Below are 13,455 nucleotides of genomic sequence, written 5' to 3' on the forward strand. Positions count from 1 at the left end.
TTTTACTTTTGACTATTACATGTATCTTTTTTCCTCAATTTTTATCTTAGACATATTTACCTAATTGCAGAAGAGGTGATCTTTTTTTCGGCTAATACTATCATGACATTAATTTAATGGTTCAGGAAGCTGGAAAACTGAATTAACCTTCAGATATTATAAGCTAAATGTTCCAGTTGAGATATTCTATGTTAATCTTCTCTGTGAAGCATTGAGACTTATTTCTTAACTGAAAGATATATCAAAGATAAACTATGAACAAAGGAACGTAACTTTACATTTTTAATTTTCAAGTATAAAATATTTGCAAATTTACAAATAATCCTTTGCTTAGTTTTGAGGCTACACACAGGTCTGAAGGGGCTATGTCTGTGATTCGGATGATTTCAAGGTCTTTGTCATCTTTCAGACGACCTCTCTGCCCGTTGTGGTGATCTCCAACGTCAGCCAGCTCCCGAGCGGTTGGGCCTCCATTCTGTGGTACAACATGCTGGTGGCAGAACCCAGGGTATGGAAGACACCTCTGCTCTTGTACAGGGGGTTGACCAAAGACCCCAGGCCTTAGCTTCTCTGCATATCTGAAAGAGCCCGTAAGGGCCAGATGTTGAGGGAAAAGTGACATAACTCAGGTGGCATTGCTAATAATCTTGAGTAGTTCTGGAAAAGTGAAGCATGAGTATGTATTAGAAATGAGAATTATGATTTCCATCTATGTGAATAAACTCAAGCAATAGATAGTTTCATATAACTTTTATTGTGATAAGAGGTCCTTTATTATTCCTTTTTTTAAAATGTGTACATCTACTAAACAAGCCTGCTCCATTCTTAGGGTGTGGTTACTCACTCTTGATTAATTACAGTTGATTCTCATTATTCACTGTACTTATATGCTTTAAAGTCACTGTGAACATTGAATTAGTGAATACTGAACCATGCTTCTAGTGGAAATACTAGGTTAGGTTCCTGCCAGCCTTTGGTCACAACCTTTCTGTCAGCCAATCAATACATAGCTTTGCTTATGTGTGTTTCTGTTTAAAGATACCTCATCTAATATATTTGTTGATCCATTAACATTGAACTCATGGCCAGCAGAACTGTAACTCATGCCTGCACAAAGCTTACATAGCACATGTATTTTCTCTATAAGGTACATCGTGGCCTTTTTGCACTTAGGAACATTAGACAGCACTTCAGCCCTACACCTGGGGGCCATTTTCAAAGTGAAATCACCACCACTAACAACAAAAAAACAAAAATGCAAAAAACATGGCACTAAATAGTTTTTAAAAAGGACCCTTGCTATAGTATGAGAGCTGAAACACAAAGGCCGAGTGCTGTCTGATTTGACCCTAGCTGGAAACATACCTGTTGGATGACTCGAATTTTTCACCATTCTGTGCGTGGGCACGTCCACACATGAGAGCAAAAGTGCCACGAGTGTTGATCCTGGAGTTAAAGTAGTTGTTAGTAAGTAGATGAATTCACAAATGGGAATGTGCGAATAATGAGACTCAACTGTATTTTGCTTCTACTGTGGAAACTTCTGTGTCACAGAAACTAGAACTGAACTTTGGGGCTGGTATGTGTGTTAGTGCTGGTGTGACTGGTGGCTCTTCAGTAGCCCTTAGCTTTTGGATGTTTTCTCTCTAGAATCTGTCCTTCTTCTTGAACCCACCTTGTGCACGATGGTCTCAGCTTTCGGAGGTGCTGAGTTGGCAGTTTTCTTCTGTCACCAAAAGAGGTCTCAGTGTGGACCAGCTGAACATGCTGGGAGAGAAACTTCTTGGTATGAGCATATTAACTTTTTATGTATATGGAAATTGAAATTCGTAAAAATATCTCGACTTGCTCTTTTCCCCTCTTTGACCTCTCTTTTGTTCAAGGTAGAAGAGTGTTGAAGTCTGTTGGCTTTTCCAGCTGTGGCTTATTATAGCTAAGTGAGCATTAGACCTCACTTTGAAAAGAGATATAGACCTGATAAAAGATTTACATGAATCATTTCCCTATTATCTCATACTAACATTTCTCAGCGGAGCTCCTAAGGGAAAAATTTTTGAATTATGTAAAATATATTGTTGCTAAAATAAGTTCCTTGATGAGAAAGATGAAGTCTTATTAACCTTGGAGAGAAAAAAGTAAGTCCCTAGCATGATAAGAATAGGTCCTGGGGCACCCACGGCACAGCATTCACCCAAGTCTCTCCATCAGGTGGGCCAGGTGGAAGGAGACACTGTCCACCCCACGTGGACACCCCTGGACCAGCAGTTCCGCCTGATTGGGCAGGGTCCAGGCCGTGGTGGATAATTCCCTTTCGGTAGCTAATGTCACAGATTTATTAGTCCTCCGCACTGAGCAAATCAAAGATCTGTTAGTATCAAAGTCAGAGCTTCATTGAATGGGAGTATTTGAACTCTTTCTTTAAAAATCCATGGGCAGCTTTTCTCCAGATCTGCTTTCTGTGCCACATAACTGCCTGCACTGCAGACACCAATAGACTCTCCCTAACCAAATGGCCACAGCAGTGTCTCTCCTGGCCGTGTAGCTGTCACAGTGGGGGTCTCGTGCTGTTTAATGAAAAGGAAGAAATCTCCTTCTTCCATTTCCTTATTTGCTGAGAATTAAGAAAGAGATCTTTTCTGCCTGGGGCGCTCTCTCTCTCTCTCTCATTTCTCTCCCTTGCCTTTTGATTTGCCTCTGCCTCCTATTTGCCTCGGCCTCCCTGACACCCTGCCCTTTTTGGTGGAGGGCTAAGGGAAATGCCTAATTAATATCTAAAAGAAGCTTGTAAAGTCACGTGTCAGTTAAATAGGTCACCTAGGAGTGATCTTGGTCTCAGTTTGAATTAAAAAAAGCGCTGTAGGGTCTTTGGGAAAGAAGACTGCTGAGGAACGAGAGGAAGGCGTGAGAAATGATGTTGCACAGGGAGGGACCAAATTGAGGCTTCTCCAGAAAGTGCAAGTAATTAGCAGTAATTCTCTGAGAATATAACCACGTACATACAATCTTCCTTTGTTGAAAGTTGGCTTTTTTCTTTAAGAGCAAATACAAGAGCCATCAGTCCAGCCAAAGCTTCAGAATCAATTTCTGTTTCCTGAAAAAGCTTGTTTTTATTCGTGTAGGTCCTAATGCTGGCCCCGATGGTCTCATTCCGTGGACAAGGTTCTGTAAGGTGGGTTTTATCCTCTCTGTGTTCTCTTCGCTCTCTGTTGAGGTGCTCATATTTTTCGTCATGGTGGTTACTGAACTGCTTATTCTGGCATGTTCTCTCTGGCCCGTGGAGCCCCTAGGGCAAGTTGTTTATTACTTTCCCTCAGCGCAGAAGGTTGGCCTCCAAGTGTGAGTCTGACAGGAAGCGCCTGCCTGTGTGATAACATTCTTTCATATCCGAAATGAGTCTTCTGTTGGCTCACACGGGCCCCTTGCCTGGCAGCGTTTTAGCTCCGTGCATGTGAAATGTGTGCTTCGTGCTGAGGTGGACGGCCTGGCTGCCAGATGCATTCCCCTGAACCTGCTCGAGCAGGGGGACCAGTTGAAGGGCATAATTCAACCCTGCCGGGGTCACTAGACAGTGCTGCTGACCTCGCGCTGCTGGAGTGGAGGAGTGGGAGAGCAGTTTTGTCCCATGATTCACCCTGGAGGTCGTTCCCCGGGCGGGTTTGCTACTGTTTGCAGAAGGAAGCAGCGCCTGGCCCAGGAAATGGAGAGCTCGGTGTCTGCATGTTGATAAGATGGGAGGGACCGCGCTGTATGAGACAGCTCCAGCTTTGGCAACTGGGCAGTTGTGGCAAATTAAAATCTGATGGTGGGGGGCGGCGTGGTAAGTCACTATTTGGGATTTCCTTATTCCTAATATGTGCATTTCTATACTTGCAGGAAAATATAAACGATAAAAATTTCCCTTTCTGGCTTTGGATTGAAAGCATCCTTGAACTCATTAAAAAACACCTGCTCTCTCTCTGGAACGATGGGTAAGGGCCATTGATCGCTGTATTTTTGAGACATATTTTTAACATATACTCTCATACTGCAAGGCTAAGACCGGCCTGACCGGAACTTCATTATTTGATAAGACTTGTGTGCGTCGCCCAGGAACAGATGCTTACAGGCTGTTTCTTCAAGGCTTCCTGATAGTGGAACCTCATAAGATTAAACTTATACTTTCATAGTATACGTATGTGTGTTTTCCAAGTTAAGTGAAAAAACTCTGAGTGCCATTCATGCATTTATTCATTCAAAAAATTTCTTGAGCACCTACTATATTGCACGTAGGAAGGAAGAAGAAACCTTTTTAACTCAGTAAACTATTTCTGTGTAATTTATTCCCAGGGTGAGTTTATATTTCAACAAAGGCTTTAACTAGATCAGAAGTGCTAGAATATGAAAATATATTGTCTGAGCCTTTCTCTGCAGTATAAAACATAGAGAAATTCAGACATTTTCATAGCCTTTAAAATGATCAAGTGAAAATAAAAGGCTCATTAATCCAGCAAGTATTTATTGATCATCTCTAGCATCCTGCTGGCACCATGTTAATGATATTGGTTTCTGGACTTTGTCATACATATGTATAAGTGAAATGCTTCCTAAAATGTTAATTAAACAGATTGTAAAGCATATGAAGTAGTCTGGATGTTTGTAAGCTATGTTGTTTGGTCAAGTTCCGGTCCTCTGCTTCATTGTAAGTTCGCACAAAAATTAAAACTGTGACTGAACCTCAGAACCTCCGTCTGTCCCTTTCCACATGCAGGTGTATCGTGGGCTTTATCAGCAAGGAGCGAGAGCGTGCTCTGCTCAAGGACCAGCAGCCAGGCACGTTCCTGCTGCGCTTCAGTGAGAGCTGCCGCGAAGGGGCCATCACGTTCACGTGGGTGGAGCGCTCCCAGAACGGAGGAGGTAAGCGGGCTACCGGCACAGGGCGCACGCTGCTCAGACTTGGGGCCAGGCCTTCAGCGCTGTGGGTCTACTCGTACCAACAACGAGCTTTCGACATAAAATCGCAGATCCTATACCTACCCCCAGCCGAGCCTCCCAGATAGGATTTAACACATCACCATGAATATCATGGTTCACTGCCCGGAACATATTGCGGAGATGATGACTTTTAAAACACAAGGCCAGATTCTTTCCTCGTGGTCATGTTTGTTATCTGTAGATGAAGGATGTGAGTCACTGTGGCAGCCAGTTCTTGGGAGGAAACCCGCTTTGTGCAGCATCAGCTTGCAGACTCTCTGAGAGGAATCCCTTGTAAAAGTGCCCCGATGAGGGCCGGCTTGGTGAGAGGGGCCTGGGGGCTGAGCGGCAGCCCCACCTTCAGACAGAGCAATGGCAAGTTTCTCTTTGTTATATAGCGGGGTTCTGTTTAACCAGATGAATCCCTCACTGAAAGACTCTGAAAACCTTTGCATTATGCAGCAGGTTTTCGGGGGGTGAGACTGACCAGCAGAGAGGAGAAAGCAAGAGAGACGGCAGGGTTACTTCTCCCTCTGGCTTCTAGTTTGCTCTGTCTGAAGGACTGGCGGAGAAACTGCTTTGTTCCACTGACTTTTATGCGTTCAGTGGAAAGATGCAAAAAGGTGGGATACTTTGCTTCTTGTATTTATTTTTTTCTCCTGATAAAAAACAGAGGAGCTGGATTAGAGCTGGCAGTGGGCAGTAGACGTCAGAGCCGGCCCTGCTCGGCCCCTCCGCTGTGGTTCCTCTCCTGCGCTAGCTGAGAGCTGGAGCTAGCAAACCAGTGGGGTCTGAGTTCTAGAGAAGTCCAGAGAGCAGCCTCTGCAATGTGTGCACCTAAAAGTGGGATTCTGGATCAGTCAGGAGACAGGATTCACATTAAGTGTGGGAATAAGACAAGGAGTGACTCAAACTGGTTTGTCCCTGTGGACTGGAGGGAAAAGGTAGCAAATAGGATCTTTTGTTGTTGTTTAAAATGTTGTTTTCCATGTATGGTCATCATTTATTTTAATAAAAAATTACATTTTTCAATATGAAAAGAAGAACAAACAGAAAGTAAGTTTATCTTTTAGTAACTTAATCTATGGCTTAAGCCAAGATGACCCGGTTAGTGTTTCATTATTTATTGCATGTGGGCAGCACAGCATTAAAGGTGCAGGCTTTTAAAGGTGTTTAATAAACCTCTTTTGGCCAGATTTACAAATCTAAGTAAATCAGGACAAATGCAATGTTTTTGAGAGTAATGACTGCCTTTGTTTTCCCTGTTTTTAAGACAGAATTATAATGTGTTTAGAGAGAAAGCAGTACATGGGGCGTGTGGTAGCTCCTAGATTGAGGCGTTCTTACCCGCTTCGCTGAGATCCGTAAACTCCGCAATGCTTTGTTTCTCTCCTCTATTGTTTTGGGACATTCCATGGGGCTCACTTGGCTTTTCTTCTTTTTAGAGCCTTACTTTCATGCGGTCGAACCCTACACGAAGAAAGAACTTTCTGCTGTTACTTTTCCTGATATCATTCGCAATTACAAAGTCATGGCTGCTGAAAATATTCCAGAGAATCCCCTGAAGTATCTGTATCCAAATATCGATAAGGACCATGCCTTCGGAAAGTATTACTCCAGGCCCAAGGAAGGTAAGTGAGGAGAGCGAGCAGTTGTCGCCCTGGTTTGGGAGAGCACGGCGCAGTCATCCCTGGAGACTGTTCTCGTTTTATCCTCGTCCAGAGGTTTGCTGGACACAGGGGTTAGTCACACACACTGCCCTTTTTGTGTGTCGGTACAAGGTGCCTGGACAGACTTTACCCACGCTGTGTCAGTAAGCCACCGCTTTCTTTTGAGTTGGTAAAAGCAGGCTTTCCAAAGATGGTATAAACTCAGTATAATTATGAAACATAATGCGCTATTTGGCTTAATGCTGCTTAGCAAGAAATGAGTAAATAATTTCTTGTTTTTGGGGTGTTAGAAAAGTCCATTCCTGGTCTTGTGTATTTGTTACATTATTACTTTTTTCACATGGAAACCATAAAAATGAGGGTCATCATGGCCAACTGATTTATGCCAGTCTGTTCGTGTTAAAATTGAGGAAACTGAGGCCTGGGACAGGTAAAGTGGCTCATTCAGGGTGACCCAACTGATTATTAGATCCTGTTGTTACTAGTGACTGTCACCAAGAACAGGCCTGGACTTGGGACACAGGTCCCCTGCTGCTCAGTCTTCACCGACTTGCACTGGAGAAAGTTCACGTGTGACTAATCTGGTTTGGAACACGCCAACAAAGTTAATTATTTTTCAGAGTCAGAAATCTCAGTATTGGCACAATCACTTGGGGAAGAAGATGCCCAGCTTACCTTGACAGCTGGGTCTGTTACACCAGCCGCGCTGGGGCCACTGAATCAGATATCGCTGTGCGTATTTTGGGCTCCAACTTGTGTAGGATTTCAAAGCTTGGAAAGAGAAACCTTTCCACTTGACTTCTGTGCTGAGCTCTCCTCCTGTTTCCTTTTAGTTGTTTCTGGATTCCCCTCAGAATTTCAGGTGACCCAGGCAGGGAGGTCGTAACCCCATAAAGTTACAGGACTCTAACCTGACCATCAAGAAAAACAGTAAAATTTTGATCAAAGAGAAAGTTGATTCTTCTAGTGTTATTTCTGCTAATGGAAGATGTACACGATGTGTTTGCTTGCAGCTCCAGAACCGATGGAACTTGATGGCCCTAAAGGAACTGGATACATCAAGACTGAATTGATTTCTGTATCTGAAGTGTAAGTGAACACAGAAGAGTGCCATGTTTAAAAACCTCAGGCTGGCCCTGCTCCTGGCTGGGGCCTGTTGAAGATGCTCGCACTTGGCTTTTTCATTGTAATTGCTGCCGCCGCCATCACAGTTGAACTTGTTGGAAAGATCCTAATTAGAGATGCTGGTATCACTGCTTATCAGCATTTTGCTGCCTTTATGAAAAAGAAAAAAAAAAAAAAAACAAGAAAACAAACCAAAAAAAGAGTTGTATTTAAGGTTTATAAGTTCTCCCCAAACTGATACTTTGAAAAAGTGTGAATAAAATGAACAAAAATGGATCAGAGTGGGAAAATAGTTCTTTTCAATCTAGAAAAGGCCAAAGTAATGATGGAGATACATTTTTTTCCGCTTGCTTTTATTTTGTTGTTTCATTTTATAAAAGGTAGAAAAAATTTTGGAAAAGTCATTGTCAGTTATTTGGCCTGCAGCACTGTCTTGGGGTGAATGGATGTAGCCTTCATGTAAAACACTGGAGCAGCTTGATCTGCATACAAACCTCAAGGTAGGGATGAGGGACTCCCCAGACTTTTCTCTGGTGCTTCTCGGGCCAGGGTCAGCCCCGAGGCATTGTCATCTCCGAGTGACACATGCACACACTCGCACCCAGGTTTAACCAGAAGCGGCGCAGGTTCCTGTCTGGCTATTGCTCGCTCACACCCTAGAGTCCAATACATTTCCCAAGGGGCCGGGCTGGGGACAGGAACCTCCCTCGATCTGTACGTGTTCAAATGTGTTTTACAGGTGTCCACACTCACCTGAAATAAAAACATCAAGTGATGGTGCGTTCAATCACAGGCCAAAGGTGAAATGTCTAAGTTTGCACCACTGCTTTCATAATCTAGATGCTAACACTTCCTTCGTCTTTCTCCCCATTTTAGTCACCCTTCTCGACTTCAGACTACAGACAACCTTCTTCCCATGTCTCCTGAGGAGTTTGACGAGGTGTCTCGCATAGTGGGCTCTGTGGAATTCGACATGGTGAGTACGTGGCGGGTGCCCTCAGCTGGCGCCGAATGTGGCTCTCTGAGGCGGGGAGGCGGCCTGGCAGACCCTGGGCCTGTCTGCTAGATATGGGAAGGAGCCTCTTTCTGGCAGAGCCAAGGAGGGTGTTTTTCGACTAGCTGTGAGAGGTTGGAGTCTGCTATGCTTAAACAAGCTGTATCATCACCAGGATTTTTATTCCTGGCCTTCAGCACCTGCCAAAAAATAAGTAACATTTCAAATATTTAAAAGGTCCCCATCTGCCTTTTGAGGTTGTCCATGGAGAATTGTCATATATTAAGGAACGAAGATTTTTCTGATAAGAAAATGTTTCCCTTTGTCCTGTTATTTCAGCCCTGTGTCTGGGTGAAGGAGTGTTATTTTCAGGAAGGAAGGGGACTAATGCTTGGTGGTTAAAATTATAGAGAGTTAGACAGCAGCAGTGAAATTTTCACCTGCCTATATTTGAGAGCCGATGTGCACAGCCGGCGCCTGGAACTGTGGGGGGCTGGCCAGGAGGAAGAGGTTTGGGGGTGAGATGCTGAATGAGTGTCACGAAAGGACTAGTGACGGGGTCCTCCACCGAAGAGAGGATCTTCCTCTGAGAGAATGGTTTTCAGTCTGTCAAACTGTATTGTTTGCCTGCCAGCTCAAAATCCTTCCTCTTAGAGATTTTTTTTGTTGGCTGGAGTTTTGCTGATGCTGTTTAATTTTAAGCTCTTTTCCACATGAAGCTATTTCAGTTCATTTTAAAAAATTTGTTTAATGCTTTAAAAAAAATCCTCTGAGTCATTCCTGGCTTCTGTTCATCACTGGGTACCTGATGCCCAGCGCAGACTACGTGCGCAGTAATGAGGGAGGAAGGTGGAGAAGGGAGAGGGCAGACGGGAGAGGGTGCCGCCCCTCATATGTTCGAGATCACTGTGTTTGTATGACCTCCGTAATATCTGCTTGGAGTCAAGTTTCTGTGTAACTTTTTTCTTTGTCCTTTTTCCTCACCTGGAGAAGCACAGGCTAAAATCTTTAGACTGTACTTTCTTACACCTTCATGCTCGTTGAGGGTGAAAAAAGTCACTTAGAAAAATGCTTAGGTTGTATAGTAGCAAAATAGTTCTGTTCCTCCTGGCAAGTGTAAGGTGAACCTTTTGTATTGGTCTGGTCGCGTCCTCTGTTAGAATGCAGCTCCCGACTCTGCTATGAAGTGCTTTAGGAGCCTCACATGAAAATGGGGTAAATGTAAATAAAGCCCTATTCAGAAAATGTAAGACAGATTGATGGAACCGAAAAACGGGGTGATCTTCTTCTACACTTCCTTTGTTGTCACATCCTCATCACGATCATCACCACCATTAGTGGGTGATACTTATTAAGCACATACTGTGTACCAGGCACTTCATAAGGTGGTAACTTATTCAGTCCTCACAACAACCTTCTAAGTATTACTATTCTTCCCTTTTCACGGGTGTGGAAAAAGAGCCCCCCCTAAATTACATAACACGACTAAGATTAAACAGTTGGTGAATGATGGAACAAATATTTGAATCCCCTGCTGTGTCTCTATTGACCATGCTCTTGTCCACTATCCTGGAATGCCGCCTTTCCCAAAGCTGATCTTTGCTTCATTCAGAACATGCACCTTACAGAAGCTGTTTACACAGGACGAGTCTGTTTTATTTAGGTTTACTAAGATGAAGGCAGTGTGGCCTTTGGGTGAGAGGCCTGTGTTTGGGATTTGGAAATTGGATACCAACTCTGTCATCACCATTATTCCCTGTGCCCTTGAGAAAATAAGACGGATTAGTTCCCCCATCTGTGCAAGCAATGTGACTGCTTTCCCTGTACCCTCAGAGTGATACCATGAGAGCAATTTCAGTACTCTAAATAAATGCCGGGAAATGGTTTTGTGTTCTCTGGATGCCCCGTTGTAGCCATTCCATTCCAGAGGATTTCATTCATCTCATTTGTAGAATAAAATAAGTCTGTTTTACACATACGCACACACACGCATGCACTGAAATCTCCAGATTAAAGCCCTAGAAGACTTAAAGAGCTAATAGAGGCTTTAATGTTGGCACAGCATTGGGTAGGCAAAATGAAAGTCAGATTAGTCTCCAAACTGGGTGGACTCCACCTCGTCTGTCTCAAATTGTCCTCAGCCTTGGCCAGTTTCCATTCAGCATCCCCTCTTGGAATTCGGGCATATGCCCTGAAATAGAATCACCCCTCACAGGGCTGGCTGGGTTGGGCCTCGTCTGGAGGTTGTGGCTCTGGGTGAGGAGACTCCTGAGGCAGCACTGGGGCCGCCGCAGGAGCAGGCCTCAGGCTCCCGAGGAAATTCTCCAGGAGGGACAGAGCCCCACTGTTTCCTGCAGCATGATTTCACTATTTGTTTAGTCTGGGTTTCCTGTACTGCAAATTTTTTCCTCTGGGACTACATGAGAACCAGTCTACTCTCCTAGACGCCTTTAGTCAAAGCTGATGATAATCATGGGAACGTTTATTAATTGTCTGGTATTTTCCATCTACTGTGTCGAGTATTCTACATATGCTCTCTAATTTAATCCTCTTAGCAACTCTATCTGCTAGGCACTATTAGCCTCCTTTGAATAGATAGGACCTTGAGAGTTAGAGAGGTTAAGTAGTATGCCATGGTCACAGCTGGGAAGAGACAGTGACAAGATTTGAATCCAGGCTTTCTCTCTTTCTCTCTCTCCAAAGTCCACCGTCTTCAGTACACATGTTTACTGTCAGCTACACTGAAACAGGGGAAAACCTTCATTGTGCTTTTTAATCCAAAAAACTTTCCTAGGCGTGCACTATGTACAACCCACTATTGAGTAGTTGGGATTTTAAAAAAATGCGCTCAGTTCTCAAGAGGTTCATAGCCTAGTGCCATGTTTCTATTGGTATTTTGGGCCAGATGATTCTCTGTGGTGGGGCTGTCCTATGCATTGTAGAAGGTTTAGCAGCATCCCTGACCTCCACCCACTAGATGCCAGTAGCGCACACACCCCTACACCCAGTCGTGACCGGCAAAGATGTCTTCAGACATCCCTGGTTGAGAGCACCTGGTCTAAGGGGAGAGCCCAGCGTGGATCCTAATCATTCTACTTCTCTAACCGTACCTGAAACACATTCATTTATTATTCCTACTGCGTGGCCTTTCAGGAAAATTCATCATTTCCCCCATATCCCTCTCTCACCCTGGCATACAGCTCAGCATTGCCTCACCCTTGTTTTCATGAGCAGATTTGCCACGTTGCTCTGTCCCCAGACTTGCATAACAGCAAAAAGCTTTATGCAGCCTGGATGAATTCAAAGAATTAAGCCAGCAGGCTGCAGAGTAATAATCCATTAGCTTATGTGATATAAAAGGTCTCGATTAGTCCAGGAAAATGGATGGTACATGCTGAAGGCCCTCTAATCCCGTGGCTGTTATTTGCTGTTGGAAGTGTCTTCCTACTCCTCCATTGTAGAACAGACAAGTGACGTTAAATATATGGATCTGCATTTCACAGGATCAGTGTCATAAACTTAACCACGTTTTATCTTTTTACAGATGAACGCAGTATAGAGCATGAATTTTACTCATCTTCCCTGGCGACATTTTTCCCTCCCATCTGTGATCCCCTCCTGCTGCTCTGTTCCTTCACATCCTGTGTTTCTAGGGAAAGGAAAGCAAGGCTGACAAATTTGCTGCAACCTGTTGATAGCAAGTGGATTTTTCCCTCATTCAGAAACATCTGTTGCTCTGAAGGGCTTCATGCATCTTATTAAAGGTAAAATTGAGAGACCCTCTCCACAGAGTGGGTTTGACAAACGAACAACATTCAGATACACCCACAACCTCAGGACTAGAGTGCGAGTCCCTCGGGAAAGGGGAGAAGTTGAGCAGCGTGTGGCAAATACTATGCATAAAGTCAGTGCCCAACGGTTATGGGTTGTTGGATAGATGGCACAGTTATTTAGGAAACTTCTTGATGTAGGATTGACAAATTTCTGTTCTGGAGAATTCTTACTTGTTCTCTCTGCTTGAAGTATGGCTATAAGTTTTCCACTAGTTTACCTATGTGAAATAGTTCAAAGCTAAGTTTACTTAGAATTACATCAACTCTTTTTCCAAAGGTAGCCAGCCTGTATCTGGGCAGGGAATAAAAGTTGTGTTCTTTATTTTATTACATCTTCCGCCCTGGCCGTTTAAAGCTAAAGGCAAATTCTCTCTCTTGAGAGAATTAGCTTTTCTGTTTGTTATGGGTTTATGATACTGGCTAATATCAATAGAAGGAAGTACCTTTTCCAAATTCATGAGTAGTGTTTTCTCTTTAAACTTTAATATCCACAGCTGAATATATTCGGCCTTCAACATGGTCACTAGTAAATGAAATTGTCTTCACAGTTCTCTCAAGGGAGCCAGGCTATTGACAACAGCTCTCTCAAGGCAAATCCTCTTATTTTCCAAAAAGTTGAAATTAATCATAGATGTAGGCAAACTCAAATCTAATTCATGTTTTTTAAATGGGTTAATTTGTCTTTATTGTTATTAGCTGGTATTTAGTCTATTAGTGATAAACTTTTCAAATTGAGAAGAAAAAATAGTAACCGACAAATCATTAACCAGAAATAATATGAGAATCAATAATCTGAAAACTTGGCTGTGTAACTGCATTAAGAATTGCATATTTTTCACTGATAAATGTGTTTCTCTGACAAATACATTTGCAAATGATTCCA

The 13,455-nt window shown here is 43.4% G+C and overlaps 1 protein-coding gene across 1 annotated transcript in view; it reads left to right on the plus strand.

Moving 5' to 3' along the window:
• Positions 1-13,455, plus strand: part of LOC124233488 (signal transducer and activator of transcription 1) — a 38,383-nt gene extending 24,928 nt beyond the window's left edge. Inside the window, exons 17-25 of the mRNA XM_046650620.1 lie at positions 410-508; positions 1,651-1,786; positions 3,120-3,169; positions 3,874-3,968; positions 4,748-4,893; positions 6,396-6,581; positions 7,634-7,709; positions 8,622-8,721; positions 12,284-13,455. Coding sequence (XP_046506576.1) covers positions 410-508; positions 1,651-1,786; positions 3,120-3,169; positions 3,874-3,968; positions 4,748-4,893; positions 6,396-6,581; positions 7,634-7,709; positions 8,622-8,721; positions 12,284-12,298 — 903 coding nt within the window. The 3' untranslated portion in view covers positions 12,299-13,455. The remainder of the gene's footprint in view (positions 1-409; positions 509-1,650; positions 1,787-3,119; positions 3,170-3,873; positions 3,969-4,747; positions 4,894-6,395; positions 6,582-7,633; positions 7,710-8,621; positions 8,722-12,283) is intronic.

This window comes from Equus quagga, unplaced genomic scaffold (assembly GCF_021613505.1).
Source record: "Equus quagga isolate Etosha38 unplaced genomic scaffold, UCLA_HA_Equagga_1.0 203_RagTag, whole genome shotgun sequence".
Lineage (NCBI taxonomy): Eukaryota > Metazoa > Chordata > Mammalia > Perissodactyla > Equidae > Equus > Equus quagga.